Below are 17,452 nucleotides of genomic sequence, written 5' to 3'. Positions count from 1 at the left end.
ACGCTGAACAAAGGAGAAATCTTCCCCTTGTCCATTTCCTCCTGAGAATTGCACAGAAAGGATGCCTGACCGGGGCTTCTATTCTCTCCCGCTTGCGGCAGGAGGCTGAATGAATGGTGTGGGATGGAGTTCGCCGTGTACTTTGGATCTCAAACGGTGTTTCTCAAATGGTGCGATAATGTTTTGAATTGGTTAACTGGAACAAAGTGATTGCAGCTTGAAAAGAGGCCCGTGTGGGCCACTGTGTTCTCTTTTGTTCCTCTCAAGTGTTTTTCTGCTTGTCGGGGTTGTTCCTGGATCCGGCTGAATTGCTTGTTTGCTGAGGTGCTGCCCTGGAAAGAAAGAAGAGCAGGAGGGAAAGCGCTGAGGAGTAATCCTATCATTTGAGCTCACAGGGCTTCCTTCCAGGCAGCTTGGATGGGAAACCTCAGGGCATGGAGCCAAATGTGGCCGCCCATATCTCTCTATCTGGCCCTTGTAACTTTCCCAAGGCCTATTGATGGGTATAGGTAAGAGGATATTAGAGCTATATTTAATCCTCTACAGACTCATGTGTGTGGCATGGTAAATGGAAGAGAATTGGCTGGTGCCTGTTTTTAGAAACACAGGGTTTTCACTTAAAGTGCCCCAGTAGCAAAGAATAAACCCTACCATTAGGCAGATTTAGTAAAGCACAGGGATAGGCTTTCAAATCTTCTTTTAATCTGTTTCAGCTACTGGAGGCAACTGGCCCCGCTGCCTCTCCTGCAAGGAAACACCACACACTGAAGTAAGTTTAAAATATACTTTACTTACAGTCATGCATTGTCCACGCAACAATGATAAAATGCACGTAAAGGTTCTTAGTTGACAAATACAACAGACATGCATCTGACCCTCCCGTAAGAAAAAGGGATGTAACATCACTGAGCCTGCTCTAGCAATTTAGAACTCCGTGGTCCTTAACCCCTTCAAATACTAACTGGCATTGTTAGGTTTGACTGAAAATCTCCCACATCTCTCACCCTCCTTGAATGTTTCTGCCTGGCTGGAATATGTGTCCTCAAACTCTGATAATGCTTCTTATTTGTCTGGGTGGAAAACATAGAGGAGCGGGTGAGTCTGTACTGGAAGAAGCTCACTGTGTAAAGGTAAGATACACATCCGTTGATCTGCCTAGGTTGTACTCTGACCCTGGCCACATGGGAATGCAGGAATCAGGCTGAAAAAAGCTCTCCAACCCTGATGTATAGAACATCCTGTATTACCTGCCCTCCCGCCTCCTTACCCCTCTGTGGTACAGTTAGATTGCAAGTCAGTTAAGAATTCTAGTGCTTGTTGGTTTTCCTTCGTTGTGCAACCAGGAGTAATCAGGAGGCGTCCAGGTGCAGTTTTGTTCATCCATCGTCCTGGAGATGAAGAAGACCATCAATTTGTCACAGCAATGCTATTCAATGTTCCTATAGTCATGTTATGACAGCCATATCTGTCACTGAATGGATGATAATCTGTATTTCCCGGGATTGAAATAAAAGGCCACCAAATCATAAAGGAAGTATCTGTTTTCTCTTTGCTTTGAGTGACATGGAGATTGTGTGTTACCTTTTCGGCTGTAGCCAGTCTCCAGGTGTTTTTATAACACAGGTCCATATGTAATCCATATGCATGATTTCTTTTTTTTTTTAAGTAAGTAGCAGCCTGGGGTGTGTGATCTTGACTGAAGACCCTGGTTTGGGAGCAGGGGACTTTAACTCTTTGCTCCCCACTGAGGTTCCAATCTAGATCTCTCCATGCTTAAGGTCAAGGTAATTGTGGTTATACTCAAGGAACACCCAGAGATGCTGGACTTCAGCAACAGAGGAGAGATCTCACAGGTTAGATTCCTTCCTGGCAAAGACAGATACATCATATTTATGTAAGCTTCCAGCAGCTTAATACATGCTTTGTTTCCCAATGCCATACATTAACACTTGGTTGGAAAGAATGAGATTATTTTAGCAGAGTTCATGGAATGCATGATTTCCCCCTCCTAATGAATTCCCTCTTTAGCATATATTTATGTCAGTTGCCAAACAATAGGAAGCAATTTCCTTGAATATTAAGCATTCAGCCATGAATTGCATCCTCATGGAAATCTACTTGCTACCCAAACAGAATCCTTTATCTCTTTCGGTTCCATAAAACAAGCAAATAGTTTCTTATCGCCCCCAACTTTGAAAAGCAAGCAAGTGTTCACTCGGAGCGTTCTGAAATGTCAGCTTTTCTCTGAGCGTTTTAGTTTTCATGCTCTTAATTTCTCATTTTATTATCTCCTCTCCCTTATCCTCTTGGCATGCCACTGTCTTGGTTTGATGGTCTCCATGTGACGTTCTCTTGATGCAGGGGGAAAGGGATGCAAATGCAGCTTTAAAATGGGTCCTGGGCCTGATTAAAGGATTCCTCCTTTCTCAGCAATTTCTTTAAGCTGAGAATCAGCAAGGAGAGAGAGAGAGAGAGAGAAGGAAAAAAACCTTATTAAGATGTAAAGCCAAATCTCATGGCCTCGGTTTCATGTTTCGTCTCTTCTTCTGCCTTCGTGCAGCTGGAGTTGCTCTTCTGTGGATTTCAAGTGGGATGTGATAGCCATTCCCATCTTGAGCCACAGGACTGGCCCACCCATAAGGCAAGGTATAGTAACTGCATCGGGTGGCAAAATCCACAGCTACAGCAGATCTGGCCTCCAAGGAATGCATCACCTGGCACTGCTGCTGACATTTCCTCCCTAGAGAGACTCTGGTGGCAGCTGCTTCAGCCTGTCTTGTGGGTGGTCCGGTCCTGATGACAGGCCCTCCAAGTGTCGCTATTTTCTGGGAACAGTCCCGGATTTACATAAGCCATCGCAGTTTCTTGTTTGATCCTGGAATGTCCCTCTTTTCCTTAGGATGTCTCTATTTTCATCTGAGATATGTTTGAGGGTATGGTGGCACATCCCTATTTCACTGGAATAATGTTGGACGGTGTGGAGTAGGGCGTCCCTATTTTCACTGGAGAAATGTTGGAAGATGGAGTAGGACGTCCCTATTTACATTGGAGAAAAGTTGGAAGGTATGGAGTAAAGGTAAAGGTACCCCTGCCCGTTCGGGCCAGTCTTGCCAGACTCTAGGGTTGTGCGCTCATCTCACTCTATAGGCCGGGAGCCAGCGCTGTCCGCAGACACTTCCGGGTCACGTGGCCAGCGTGACAAGCTGCATCTGGCGAGCCAGTGCAGCACACGGAACGCCGTTTACCTTCCCGCCAGTAAGCGGTCCCTATTTATCTACTTGCACCCGGAGGTGCTTTCAAACTGCTAGGTTGGCAGGCGCTGGGACTGAACGATGGGAGCGCACCCCGCCGCGGGGATTCGAACCGCCGACCTTTCGATCGGCAAGTCCTAGGCGCTGAGGCTTTAACCCACAGCGCCACCCGCGTCCCTATTTTCACTGTATGGAGTAGGGCGTCCCTATTTTCACTGGAGAAATGTTGGAAGGTGTGGAGTAGGATGTCCCTATCTTCACTGGAGAAATGTTGGAGGGTATGTGATGACTGGAGCCATATTCACAGATGTAGTCCTCGTACCATCATGGTGCCTGGTACTGTGATCATTGTGTCATGTTAGCACCAAATAAAATTGGACCTCAGAGCAATGAAGGATGTTTTCCCAAGCCCTTTCTAGGCTGAAAAAAAATGAAATGATTGGGGCATCTCTTTGTCACACTCTGCAAAGACTGATGGATACAATGCAGGAAAACAGGGGCTGTCGGTCCCCCAATAAAAATGTCTTGCTGTGAACAAACTAGACATCAGACAATACAAATGATATCACAGTGAGGATTGTTTTCATTTTGACTTCTCACATTGAGGTTCTACTGATTGCTGTCAGCCAGCTTCTGCATCACAGATATCCGTCTAAGGCAATGCTACCCTGTCACCTTTTAATATGCTGCCTTGTGTGGGGGAAAGAATGTTTCTGTGGTTCGTCACGAGGGAGGTGACAGCATTTTTAATAGCTCTAGACCCAGGCAGCCCGTGAATCAAATGAGTGAATAACTTGGGTACCTAATCCTTCAGCAGGAGTAGAAGCAAGATGTAGGCAGCAAAGAGTGAGGAACATCACGGGATCAGCAAGCAATTGTTGAAAATTAACCTCCACTGATAGCAAAGAAATCTGATTTAGATGGCTTGCGAATCAAGACTTAAAGGAGACACTGGGCAACCAAACTGGTATTCTTGCTGCTGTTCTCAAGTACCATGTTTAGGGAAGCTTTTAATGACTGATGTTTTAATGCATTTTTAATCTTTTGTTGGAAGCCTCCCAGAGTGGCTTGGTTTCCCCAGCCAGATGGGCGGGATATAAATAAATGATGATGATGATGATGATGAGCTTTTCCCAACCTTGGGTCCCCAGATGTGGTTAGACTACAACTCCCATCATCTCATTGGGTCCCCAGATGTTGTTAGACTACAACTCCCACTGTTGCCAGCAGTGGCAACAGTAAGGGATGATGGGAGTTGTAGTCTAACAACACCTGGGAACCGAAGGTTGGGAAAGGCAAGTCTAGAGGCTGTAGCAGCTAGTAGCCATGGATAGCCTTCTCCGTGAATTTGCCTTATCTTTTTTTAAAGCCATCCAAGTTGGTAGCCATACTTGCCTCCTGTGGAAATGAGTGTTGAAGCAGATGTGGTTTGGGGCTCTTCTTGATGTTCCCATACTGTCAGGGAACACAGATACGGCTTTTAGATCAACATTGCCTATTAGAGTTACACCCCTCCTCTGCCTTCCATGTATGTACAGTGGTACCTCAGGTTACATACGCTTCAGGTTACATACGCTTCAGGTTACAGACTCCGCTAACCGAGAAATAGTGCTTCAGGTTAAGAACTTTGCTTCAGGATGAGAACAGAAATTGTGCTCCAGTGGCGTGGCGGCGGCAGGAGGCCCCATTAGCTAAAGTGGTGCTTCAGGTTAAGAACGGTTTCAGGTTAAGTACGGACCTCCAGAATGAATTAAGTACTTAACCCGAGGTACCACTGTATTTGCAATTAGATGCATCACATCCCACCCACAAGAATTCTTCCCTCACAAGGAACCTGATTCTGCCAGAGCTGAAGCCAGAGAAGGGAACTTTAATAGAAACCATGGCAGTGTCTAAAAGTGGTGGGAAGGCCGCTGTGAGTGTGACGCTTGCAATTAGCTCCTCATCATCTTTCTTTGACTAACCTCGCTAAGTACGCTCGCAGGGTCAGGAGATCAAGCTGAACTGACAGCTCAGAGCTGTGAGATGGATATTCAGAGCTTTGCCATAACTAGGTCAGTTACTCCGGGTGTTTGGTAGTTACTGACACTGAGGATGTTTCGCAGAGGACTGAAGCTTCTTGCTGAAAAAGAGGGACTTGGAGTGATCGGTGCACTTGAAGAAGAGCAAACATCAGTGCTGAAGCAACTCAAATCACTTGGCTGAAATGGGAGAGGGGAACCTCTGTCTCAGAAGTCATGTGCGGCCCTCTAGACCCCTCTACCTGGCCCTCAGCACTCTCCCCAGGCCACACACCTCACTGGCGTTGCTTGCATGCCCAGGCGCCACAGTCCTTGCCACCCTGACTTAGAGAACAAATCAGACACTTATTTGTTTTGAGTCAAATAAGGCAACAACTTTATTGAGTACAGATGTACGTGGTTTGGCATAGGCAGTGGGTATGCCTGCTGGAATTATTACTGTAGGTGATGATCCAGAGGCAGGGAGTGTTAGGATATTTCCGTTCCACCTTAAAAGGGAGCAGGATGTTTGTGTCACAGCCTGCGTATTTCCTGTTCACAGGATGTTTCTGTTGTGTCTATGCTTTCGTTTCTCTCTCTGTGCCTGAGGCATTGAAGCAGGTAGTCATGTTTTCTTTATTCTGACCAACGCTGAATAAAGTTGTAAATAATGCTCTCCTGCGTGCATCTTTCGCTGTGCGAACTCTGCTGATAAGAGCATGCACCGGCTCTGGAATGTGGCAAGCTATTTCTGGAAGCTCGTGTCGCTAATTGACTGATACTGTATCTACGGGAGATCGATGGATCGTCCGGCATCGGCATGGGGCCTTGATGGCTGATGTCTCCCTGGCAGTATCCCAACAGGGAGGACCCAAGACTTACATCAAGCAGGATTGACCCTGTGGTGTCACTGTTGGCATCCGGGGGTCGAAAGGCCAGCTGGCTAGCCCCCAGCTGGATCGTCTCCTTCCAGCCGTGCCACTGTGAAGATCCATCAACCTCTGGCTCCGACATAAACCAGTGACCCAAGCCTCTCAGACTTGAGCGCACTATACTTAGCAGTGTAAACTGCACAACAGAAGAGGCTGAGGTTTGTGAATACATGCTATGAACTATGGATTTATTAAACATAAATCAAGACAAAGAAACATGTCATCTCTCCTAGCCATCTCCTCAGAAAGAGAGTCTAAACAAAAGCAATACAGTGGAAGTTCCGCTTATGCCAGCAAACTGTGCTGGAATGTAAACAGACATGTGACACGTAACAATCCTATGTCTGCAACTTAAGGTGGAATGGGAAATTCCAGCAGTCACCAACTTGAGGAGTGCTGTGGCTCTAGCCCCTGCTTGGGTATCTGAATAAAAACACCTCCTCTGAGATCACTTAAATTGGAAAACCTTTTCCCTAGGAGTGGTGGGTAAAGGCTTACAACATCCCCTCCAACAAGACAAAGGCCAACCCAATGCCCAAAGTGCCAAAGTTGTGATGATTGCTATGAGACAGGCAAAAATCCCAGCCAGAGCCAATTGGTCTGAAGGAAAAGTCCTGCCCAGTCCCGAATACAGCGACCAACATTGTCCATAGCAAGGTTGAATACAGATATATATTTTTTAAAAAAACCACCCTCAAATATTTTCAAAATCTTGGTGAAAGGAATAGGGCAAGCACAAGAGCTTAAGAAGTGGAATGTCTGAAACCACAACCAAATTTTAAAGGTTGCTACTATGGCAGCACCTGCATCCACCCATCTGAAATTTGTCATGGTTCATTCCCCTCTTCAGCGACTACAATAAATTGTGTATTGTTTCTGGGCTGAAAGCAGTGACAACAGCAAGAAAGAAAACTAATGCAATCCTAGGCTGCATCAACAAAAGTATAGTGTCCCAATTAAGGGAAGTCTTAGAGCCACCCTATTCTGCCTCGGTCAGACCACACCTGTAATACTGTGTCCAGTTCTGGGCACCACAATTTAAGTTGGAATGTGTGTAGAGCAAAATGACCAAGGGTCTGGAAATGAAGCCTTATCAGGAACGGTCGAGGAAATTGGATATGTTTAGGCTGGAGAAGAGAAGACAGAGAGGTGACAGCCATCTTCAAATATCTGTTGTTGTTGTTTAGTCGTTTAGTCGTGTCCGACTCTTCGTGACCCCATGGACCAGAGCACGCCAGGCACCTCTGTCCTCCACTACCTCCCGCAGTTTGGTCAAACTCATGCTGGTAACCTCGAAAACACTATCCAACCATCTCATCCTCTGTCGCCCCCTTCTCCTTGTGCCCTCCATCTTTCCCAGCATCAGTGTCTTCTCCAGGGAGTCTTCTCTTCTCATGAGGTGGCCAAAGTACTGGAGCCTCAGCTTCACGATCTGTCCTTCCAGTGAGCACTCAGGGCTGATTTCATTAAGAATGGATGCATTTGATCTTCTTGCAGTCCATGGGACTCTCAAGAGTCTTCTCCAGCACCAGAATTCAAAAGCATCAATTCTTCGGCGATCAGCCTTCTTTATGGTCCAGCTCTCACTTCCATACATCACTACTGGGAAAACCATGGCTTTAACTATACGGACCTTTGTTGGCAAGGTGACGTCTCTACTTCTCAAGATGCTGTCTAGGCCTGTCATTGCCCTTCTCCCAAGAAGCAGGCGTCTTTTAATTTCGTGGCTGCTGTCACCATCTGCAGTGATCACGGAGCCCAAGAAAGTAAAATCTCTCACTGCCTCCATTTCTTCCCCTTCTATTTGCCAGGAGGTGATGGGACCAGTGGCCATGATCTTCGTTTTTTTGATGTTGAGCTTCAGACCATATTTTGCACTCTCCTCTTTCACCCTCATTAAAAGGTTCTTTAATTCCTCCTCACTTTCTGCCATCAAGGTTGTGTCATCTGCATATCTGAGGTTGTTGATATTTCTTCCGGCAATCTTAATTCCAGCTTGGGATTCATCCAGCCCAGCCTTTCGCATGATGTATTCTGCGTATAAATTAAATAAGCAGGGAGACAAAATACAGCCTTGTCGTACGCCTTTCCCAATTTTGAACCAATCAGTTGTTCCATATCCAGTTCTAACTGTAGCTTCTTGTCCCACATAGAGATTTCTCAGGAGACAGATGAGGTGATCAGGCACTCCCATTTCTTTAAGAACTTTCCATAGTTTGCTGTGGTCGACACAGTCAAAGGCTTTTGCATAGTCAATGAAGCAGAAGTAGATGTCTTTCTGGAACTCTCTAGCTTTCTCCATAATCCAGCGCATGTTTGCAATTTGGTCTCTGGTTCCTCTGCCTCTTCTAAATCCAGCTTGCACTTCTGGGAGTTCTCGATCCACATACTGTTTGAGCCTTCCTTGTAGAATTTTAAGCATAACCTTGCTAGCGTGTGAAATGAGTGCAATTGTGCGGTAGTTGGAGCATTCTTTGGCACTGCCCTTCTTTGGGATTGGGATGTAGACTGATCTTCTCCAATCTTCTGGCCACTGCTGAGTTTTCCAAATTTGCTGGCATATTGAGTGTAGCACCTTAACAGCATCATCTTTTAAAATTTTAAATAGTTCAGCTGGAATACCATCACTTCCACTGGCCTTGTTATTTGCAGTGCTTTCTAAGGCCCATTTGACTTCACTTTCCAGGATGTCTGGCTCAAGGTCAGCAACCACACTACCTGGGGTGTACGAGACATCCATATCTTTCTGGTATAATTCCTCTGTGTATTCTTGCCACCTCTTCTTGATGTCTTCTGCTTCTGTTAGGTCCTTACCACTTTTGTCCTTTATTATGGTAATCTTTGTACGAAATGTTCCTTTCATATCTCCAATTTTCTTGAACAGATCTCTGGTTCTTCCCATTCTGTTGTTTTCCTCTATTTGTTTGCACTGCTCGTTTAAGAAGGCCTTCTTGTCTCTCCTTGCTATTCTTTGGAAATCTGCATTCAATTTCCTGTATCTTTCACTATCTCCCTCGCATTTTGCTTGCCTTCTCTCCTCCGCTATTTGTAAGGCCTCGTTGGACAGCCACTTTGCTTTCTTGCATTTCCTTTTCATTGGGATGGTTTTCGTTGCTGCCTCCTGTACAATGTTACGAGCCTCCATCCATAGTTCTTCAGGCACTCTGTCCAGCAAATCTAAATCCTTAAACCTGTTCCTCACTTCCACTGTGTATTCATAAGGGATTTGACTTAGATTGTATCTTACCGGCCCAGTGGTTTTTCCTACTTTCTTCAGTTTAAGCTTGAATTTTGCTATAAGAAGCTGATGATCTGAGCCACAGTCAGCTCCAGGTCTTGTTTTTGCTGACTGTATAGAGCTTCTCCATCTTTGGCTGCAGAGAATATAATCAATCTGATTTCGATACTGCCCATCTGGTGATGTCCATGTGTAGAGACGTCTCTTGTGTTGTTGGAAAAGCGTGTTTGTGATGACCAGCTTGTTCTCTTGACAGAACTCTATTAGCCTTTGCCCTGCTTCGTTTTGATCTCCAAGGCCAAACTTGCCAGTTGTTCCTTTTATCTCTTGATTCCCTACTTTAGCATTCCAATCCCCTATAATGAGAAGAACATCCTTCTTTGGTGTCACTTCTATAAGGTCTTGTAAGTCTTCATAAAATTGGTCTATTTCAGTTTCTTCAGCACCAGTGGTTGGTGCATAAACTTGGATTACTGTGATGTTAAAAGGTCTGCCTTGGATTCGTATCGAGATCATTCTATCATTTTTGAGATTGCATCCCAGTACAGCTTTTGCCACTCTTTTGTTGACTATGAGGGCCACTCCATTTCTTTTACGGGTTTCTTGCCCACAGTAGTAGATGTGATGGTCATCCGAACTGAATTCGCCCATTCCCGTCCATTTTAGTTCACTGATGCCCAGGATGTCAATATTTATTCTTGCCATCTCATTTTTGACCACCTCCAACTTACCTAGGTTCATGGTTCTTACATTCCAGGTTCCTATGCAATATTTTTCTTTACAGCATTGGACTTTCCTTTCACTTCCAGGCATATCCGCAACTGAGCGTCCTTTCGGCTTTGGCCCAGCCGCTTCATCAGCTCTGGATCTACTTGTACTTGCCCTCCGCTCTTCCCCAGTAGCATGTTGGACGCCTTCCGACCTGAGGGGCTCATCTCCCAGCGTCATATCTTTTATATGCCTGTTGTCTTTGTCCATGGAGTTTTCTTGGCAAGGATACTGGAGTGGCTTGCCGGTTCCTCCTCCAGGTGGATCACGTTTGGTCAAAACTCTCCACTATGACCTGTTCATCTTGTGTGCCCTGCTCGGCGTAGTTCATAGCTTCTCTGAGTTCTTCAAGCCCCTTCGCCACGGCAAGGCAGTGATCCATGAAGGGGCTTCAAATATCTGAAGGGCTGCTATATGGAAGCTGGAGCAAGATTGCTTTCCACTGCTCCAGGACCCAAACCAACGTATTCAAATTCAGAGGAAGGAGATTCTGACCAAACATTAGGAATCACTTTCCGGAGGTAAGGGCTGTTTGACTGTGGAACAAACTACCTGGAAAGTGGTGGACTCTCCTTCCTTGGAGGTTTTTAAGCAGATGCTTTATCATGTCATGGATGCTTTAGCTGAGATTCCTGCTTTTCCAGGGGTTGGACTAGATGGCTCCATGGGTCTTTTCCATCTCTACAGTTCTATGATTCTACACCAGCTCTCCTCTCTACAACTTACAGCTATTCAGTTACATTTTTTTGAACCGTATATTCATATCTGTCACTGCCATGCCAACCTGCAGAGGGAAGTTGCCCTCCCATCACCTGTTTCCAGATGTCCCTGTTTAACTCCAGCTGACAAAGGTTTGGGCCGTTTATGCTCTTGCACCCTTTCGTCTTTCCAACGGAGCTTTAATCACAGCTTCGGGCTCTTTCATCTTCAAGAAAAGTGAGACCTTTCGGAATTTCTGACTGCTGTCAGAATCCTCTTGACTGAGACATGACTAATGCCCAGAGAGAAGATCATTTAAAGATATCAAAAGATATCCTTGAGTGCCAAAGGAACATCCCTCCCTCCCTTTTCAATGAGCAACAAGCCTGCAGGACAAAACTTCTATCTCAGCTCATTGCGCTGAAGTGGCAACAGCTCTTAAGACAAAGGGGAGATGTGTTTCAGTGTAGCATAATATTTTGGGTGACGGTAATGGAAAGACACATTAGGCACCCACTGTAAATCTTGATAAAAGGTGCACTTCGGGAGCTCTTACCTGACGCACAAGTTTTGCTGTCGGCTTTTCCTAGCTAAGGATGAAAGACTCGAAGCAGATTTATTGCTTCAAGGGACTGTCTCTGAAGAGGGTCCTACATCCCAGGTGATGTAAAGGCCTGAAGGAGTTGTTGTTGTTTAGTCATTTAGTCATGTCTGGCTCTTCGTGACCCCATGGACCAGAGCATGCCAAGCACTCCTGTCTTCCACTGCCTCTCGCAGTGGTCAAACTCATGCTGGTAGCTTTGAGAACACTGTCCAACCATCTCGTCCTCTGTCGTCCCCTTCTCCTTGTGCCCTAAATCTCTCCCAACATCAGGGGCTTTTCCAGGGAGTCTTCTCTTCTCATGAGGTGGCCAAAATCTTGGAGCCTCAGCTTCAGGATCTGTCCTTCCAGTGAGCACTCGGGGCTGATTTCCTTAAGAATAGAGAGGTTTGATCTTCTTGCAGTCCATGGGACTCTCAAACGTCTCCTCCAACACCATAATTCAAAAGCATCAATTCTTCGGTGATCAGCCTTCTTTATGGTCCAGCTCTCACTTCCATACATCACTACAACACACATCTGCAGTTAGCCTGATTGGTTGGTTGCAAGTTGTTGAGCTACCTGGGTTGCAACGTGGGTCGCAGGAGATAGTCATGGACTCGGGGACCTCAAACAGAACCATACAAGAAGAGAGTCAAGAGCACATTCACATGTGCCTTTGGGGGTGAGGTCAAACAGTTGGAAGGTTGCAGCACCTGCTGTTGCTTTGGAGGCAGATGCACCAAGACATTTCTTCTCTCTGAGATCCTCCCAGCACTCATTCCTCCTCTGGTGATTGCTATGGATGCACAACCTGACTGTCTCCAGGCACTGAAGCCGTATGCAAGGGATTCCTATAGGGTTGATGTTGCCAGTCTTTATGCCATGTTTGCAGACATCTTTGTAATGTGGAGTTGATCTGTCACTGGACTTGGTGTCCGAAGCAGCATGTCCTTGGGGAACCTGCCAGCTTCCATTCTGTGGACTTTACCAAGCCAGCATAAACGTTAAAAGATGTTGTAGCTGCAAAAATTGCCATTTGGCTGCGACTAATAAGTGATATTTATCTATATATGTATAAAATTCATCTTCCTCATCTATCAGTTAATCCAAAGTTAATACTCCTGCTTCCTTCCAATTCTTCCATATATTTTTCCTAATTTTAAGGACTGGATTTGCTCACAAAGTCATATTATATTTTTTATTTTCTTTTTATTTGCACTTTCACCCCACTCTCCTTCTTTTCTCTTTTTCCACTTTATTGTCTATAAATGAAAATTTCTTATTTTATTTTTTTATTTTTTTTTTTTATAATATTTTTTATTACGTTTCTTTCCAAATTTTATACATTACAAACAAATAAGGAGTTTACAAGAAACCATTTTTTTTTTTTTTAACAAAAATCCCAACTTGGACTTCCCCACCCCTTCCGATTCTGCGTTCTTTATATTAACAATGTCAGCAATTTGTTACCTTATGTCATACCTTATTGTAACTTTTACATGTTATGTATCTATATTCAATGTATTATGTCACAATTTTTATACCTTTAAAATAAACGTAACATGTTCAATTTCATATTATCTCCTTTTCTCTTTTATCACTTAGTTTACTATTTACTTAATCATAATTGCTAAAGCGTATCATTTCCAAATCATGCACCGTCTTAAGATTCATACAGTTTGTAATACTTTTGCAAGTAGTCTTTAAACTTTTTCCAGTCCACCTCAATTGTTTCTACATCCAAATCTCGGATTCTGCCGGTCAGTTCAGCTATCTCCATGTAGTCCATCAACTGCATCTGCCATTCCTCCAGCGTGGGTAAATCTTGTGTCTTCCAGTTCTTTGCGATGAGTATTCTTGCTGCTGTACTAGCATACATAAACAAAGTTCTGTCCTTCTTTAACACTTTCTGGTCTACCATGCCCAACAGGAAGGCCTCTGGTTTCTTGGGAAAGGTATACCTAAATACCTTTTTCAACTCGTTGTAAATCATTTCCCAGAAAGCCTTAACCTTTGGGCATGTCCACCAGAGGTGAAAGAAAGTCCCCTCTGCTTCCTTACACTTCCAACATTTATTGTCAGACAGGTGATGTATCTTAGCTAACTTGACTGGGGTCATGTACCACCGGTATATCATTTTCATAATGTTTTCCTTCAAGGCCGTACTGGCCGTGAATTTCATTCCGGTGTTCCATAACCTTTCCCAGTCTTCAAACATAATGTTGTGTCCAACATCCTGTGCCCATTTAATCATAGCAGATTTAACTGTCTCATCCTGTAAATTCCACATAAGCAGCAAGTTATACATTCTAGATAACAGCTTTGTCTTTGGTTCTAACAATTCTGTCTCTAGTTTCGACTTTTCCACCTGGAAACCAACTTTTTTGTCCATTTTGAAAACCTCTTGAATTTGAGCATAATGTAGCCAATCTCGCACCTTATTTTTTAGTTTGTCCTGGCTCTGCAACTTCCAATTGTCTCCAATTTTTTCAGTCAATTCCCAATATTTCGGCCATCTTATTTTATTTTTTTTAAAGGCAGCATAGATGTACATCATATTTAATTGTATACACCTCTACCAGTCCTCTACTCTTTCCTGGTGACGGTCAAAGCTCTTCAGCCAAGCTGCCTGATCTGTTCTGAACTGTCCATATAGGACAACATTACTGAATATCATCAGCACTTGGTGACCATAATTAATAAATAACAATAACATCACGATTGTCATTGATTTCTTTTTGCTTTGCTCTAGTATTTTAGACTAAAAGCAGACAGGGGCTATATAAATGAGGAATTGGGATTTCATTTTTCTTTGAAGCCTGTAATTAGCTAAGAGAGGTTGACATTTTATTTTACAAGAGCAATTACTATAAAGCACAGGAATATCAGAATGCCAGGCTGCCCATCAATAACGCTGCAGTCTGAATTACATGACTCCTTGGCCACCCTGGGGGAATGTATACAGCCTCTCTCATCTTTCTTCACCATCACTTGATTAAATTAGTACATTATGAAGTACTGCTGTTCAGTAATGACTTTTGGGACGGATGCTGATATCGGTTACCAAGGATTGTCAGACAAAGATATATAAGATCCCCCTTCTCTGGACACTGTGGCCCAGGCAGCAAGAAGGTTTTGCTGCCCACGCTGTAGCAAAAGCACAGCTGTAATTCCATCTAGGAGATGGATAGTTAATTGGTCGACCCTGAAAGCCAGGAAAGAGGCAGCAGGCAGCTTCCTTGCAGCTAAGGGTGTGTGAGCCTGACAGTTTCGGTTTCTCTCGGTTTCTCGTTTTTCCAATCTTAATTTCAGCCTTACACACTTCCTTGGGAATTTGCCATTCTGTTAAAAACAAAAGAAAATTCTCAGGAATCCTATTGTAGCTTGGCGAAAATGGCCTCACGCGGTGGGCAAAGTACGACCTCTGCTAGACCTACTTCAGTTTGTGGGTCAGAGGTTCCCCACTGTTTTTGTCCTGCATGGGTTTTACTGATGGTGAGTCAGGGTGTCTCAGATGCCTTGGCTGTTTGGGTTCCTAGTACCCTTAATGTGAAATAAGCAAATAACCGAGGACCATTGGAAAAACTACTTCCCTTTTCCTCCTCTTCCCTGCCCTGCTTGTTCTTCTCCTCCTCCTCCTCCTCCTCTTCCTCTTCCTCTTCCTCCTCCTCCCTGATTTTGGGGCGAGCTTATGAAAACCATAAGCCATGACAAAAGGCAGTAGCAGAAATGCAGCAGAACATTCTTCACCAGCATGGTGTAGTGGTTAAGAGCGGTGGACTCGTAATCGGGTGAACGGGGTTCGATTCCCCGCTCCTCCACATGCAGCTGCTGGGTGGCCTTGGGCTAGTCACACTTCTCTGAAGTCTCTCAGCCTCACTCACCTCACAGAGTGTTTGTTGTGGGGGAGGAAGGGAAAGGAGATTGTTAGCCGCTTTGAGACTCCTTCAGGTAGTGATAAAGCGGGATATCAAATCCAAACTCCTCCTCCTCCTCCTCCTCCTCCTTCCTCCTCTTCTTCTTCTCCTTCACTTGCCCTACTTTGCAATAACCAGCCCACATACAAAGTGGAGAGAAACCTGGGTTGCTTCACACTGTGAATGCACTAAGCAGGGACCTGCAGCAAACCCTGGCTTTCTGAAGAACGCATGCCACATGGTACATATTATTTAATAAGCATTCGTCTCTTTCATACCTTACATTTTAGCCACTTAAAAGTAATAATCTTAGGTGCAAATCTGAAGGCAGAATGTATGAAATGGCACCATATCACACTTGCTAGCAAGCGATCAGTTGAAATGGGAAGTGGGCATTTATAGGGAAAGCTTCATCAGAATCAAAAGCTCCCACTGTTTTTTGAGGGGATCACTGCAAAAGGGTCGAGAACATGTGATGGGCTTTTCTTCCTTCGTGGGGGTGGAGTGGTTTATTAAAGCTTTCTATGTCAAAGAAAACCACACAAAGAACAGATAACTCAGAGCATATACACCTATTCATTTAGTAAGAGCAAACATAAGAACAATGATCCCTAGTTGGCTAGGGTGCCTTGTGTGGCCAGTTTCAAGAAGCATTGTCCTCATCCTAATAGGATTCATTTGCCTTGAGAAACACCAGCACAGAGCTAAAGTTGATTCCCTACAAATTGCTGTATCACGTCTAGTATGTGATCTCTGATTGACTGGGAGCCATTGTAGAGAATGGAAAACAGATAAGGTAGTGTCTTGTGTATGTGTATGTGTATATGTATATGTATATGTATGTGTTTTATATGTTAATAAAATCTAAATAAATAAATAAATAAATAAATAAGGAAAACAGGGTGGGGGGAATAGAAAAGGGGCATTTTAATGAAACGTTTCATCAGAATCAAAAGCTCCCACTTTCTGAAACTTCGGTGGGTTCATGAAAAAACGTTTAATTCCTGGAATGACCCCTGAATGGCTAGACCATGGGTAGGCAAACTAAGGCCCGGGGGCTGGCCCCGGCCCAATTGTCTTCTAAATCCGGTCCACAGACAGTCTGGGAATCAGCGTGTTTTTACATGAGTAGAATGTGTATTTTCATTTAAAATGCATCTCTGGGTTATTTGTGGGGCCTGCCTGGTGTTTTTGCATGAGAAGAATGTGTGCTTTTATTTAAAATGCATCTCTGGGCTATTTGTGGGGTATAGAAATTTGTTCATTCCCCCCCCCCCAAAAAAAATATAGTCTGGCCCTCCCACAAGGTCTGAGGTACAGTGGACTGGCCCCCTGCTGAAAAAGTTTGCTGACCCCTGGGCTAGACCCTCCTAGGTGAACAGTCTAAAAAGCATCAAACTCATCCTAATTGGGTTCATTTGCCCGATGAGCTACCAACTGAATTTGGTTGGCTATGTAGTACTGTGTTATATGCAGTATGTGACGTCTGATTGACAGGGAACCACTGAGGAGAATGAAAAAGGGAAAACAAAATATGGGCCACAGAAGGGGGGAAATGAAGCTACCACTAGCCATAAAAAGGGCATGATGAAGGACATTTTCTGGATGGTGGTTGCCAATCTTCCAGCGACAGCTACTGTGGGGATCCAGCTCTGTGGTGTTGGTTAGGTCAACTCTGTTCTGTGTCACCTTGACTCTATGGATCTAGGTAGCTTCCCCATCACACAACCCTGAAACTTCAAAAATTCAACAAGCAGAGTGTTCAAAGCAATGGGGGAGGGAGGAAGGGGAGGAAATTAAAAGCCTCTGGCAAAAAACTGGTTATTTGCTTTGAATGCTGAGTAGATTGTCACCCCCTACCCAGGGGAAATGATGCCCAGAAGGAACAGCATTTACGGGCAACCGTTTATCATCTTTGGCTTTCACCAACCCAAGATGTTATGACGACAAAGCATAAAGCGCTTAAACGCTAGTTTTAACACCCATACAATTCATTTTAACGCAAATACACAGCCTTAAAAATTTAATAAAAAAGCCCTCATACCAATTATAAAAGCTATTTTC

The 17,452-nt window shown here is 44.4% G+C and overlaps 1 protein-coding gene across 1 annotated transcript; it reads right to left on the bottom strand.

Annotated features, from left to right (window-relative positions):
- Positions 1-262: 262 nt before the first annotated feature.
- LOC128417275 (craniofacial development protein 2-like) lies at positions 263-10,576 on the bottom strand. Its single transcript, XM_053395709.1, has 2 exons — positions 9,138-10,576; positions 263-332 (listed from the first exon to the last, which is right to left on the bottom strand). Exons 1-2 carry the CDS (start codon positions 10,397-10,399, stop codon positions 263-265), a joined length of 1,332 nt encoding a protein of 443 aa, XP_053251684.1. The 5' UTR covers positions 10,400-10,576.
- Between the last annotated feature and the right edge of the window lie 6,876 nt (positions 10,577-17,452).

The sequence above is a fragment of the Podarcis raffonei genome, chromosome 7 (assembly GCF_027172205.1).
Source record: "Podarcis raffonei isolate rPodRaf1 chromosome 7, rPodRaf1.pri, whole genome shotgun sequence".
In the NCBI taxonomy this organism is placed as follows: domain Eukaryota; kingdom Metazoa; phylum Chordata; class Lepidosauria; order Squamata; family Lacertidae; genus Podarcis; species Podarcis raffonei.
Note: the sequence above shows the minus strand (reverse complement) of the source record. Positions and strands in the feature narration are given on the sequence as shown.

Excerpts from the sequence above, each read along its gene's own strand:
- LOC128417275 (XM_053395709.1), bottom strand. The coding sequence starts at position 10,399 with ATGGACAAAGACAACAGGCATATAAAAGATATGACGCTGGGAGATGAG. Across the intron at positions 333-9,137 it reads CAAAGAATAGCAAGGAGAGA|GGCAGCACCTCAGCAAACAA; the intron begins CAAGAAGGCCTT and ends CTTTCTTTCCAG.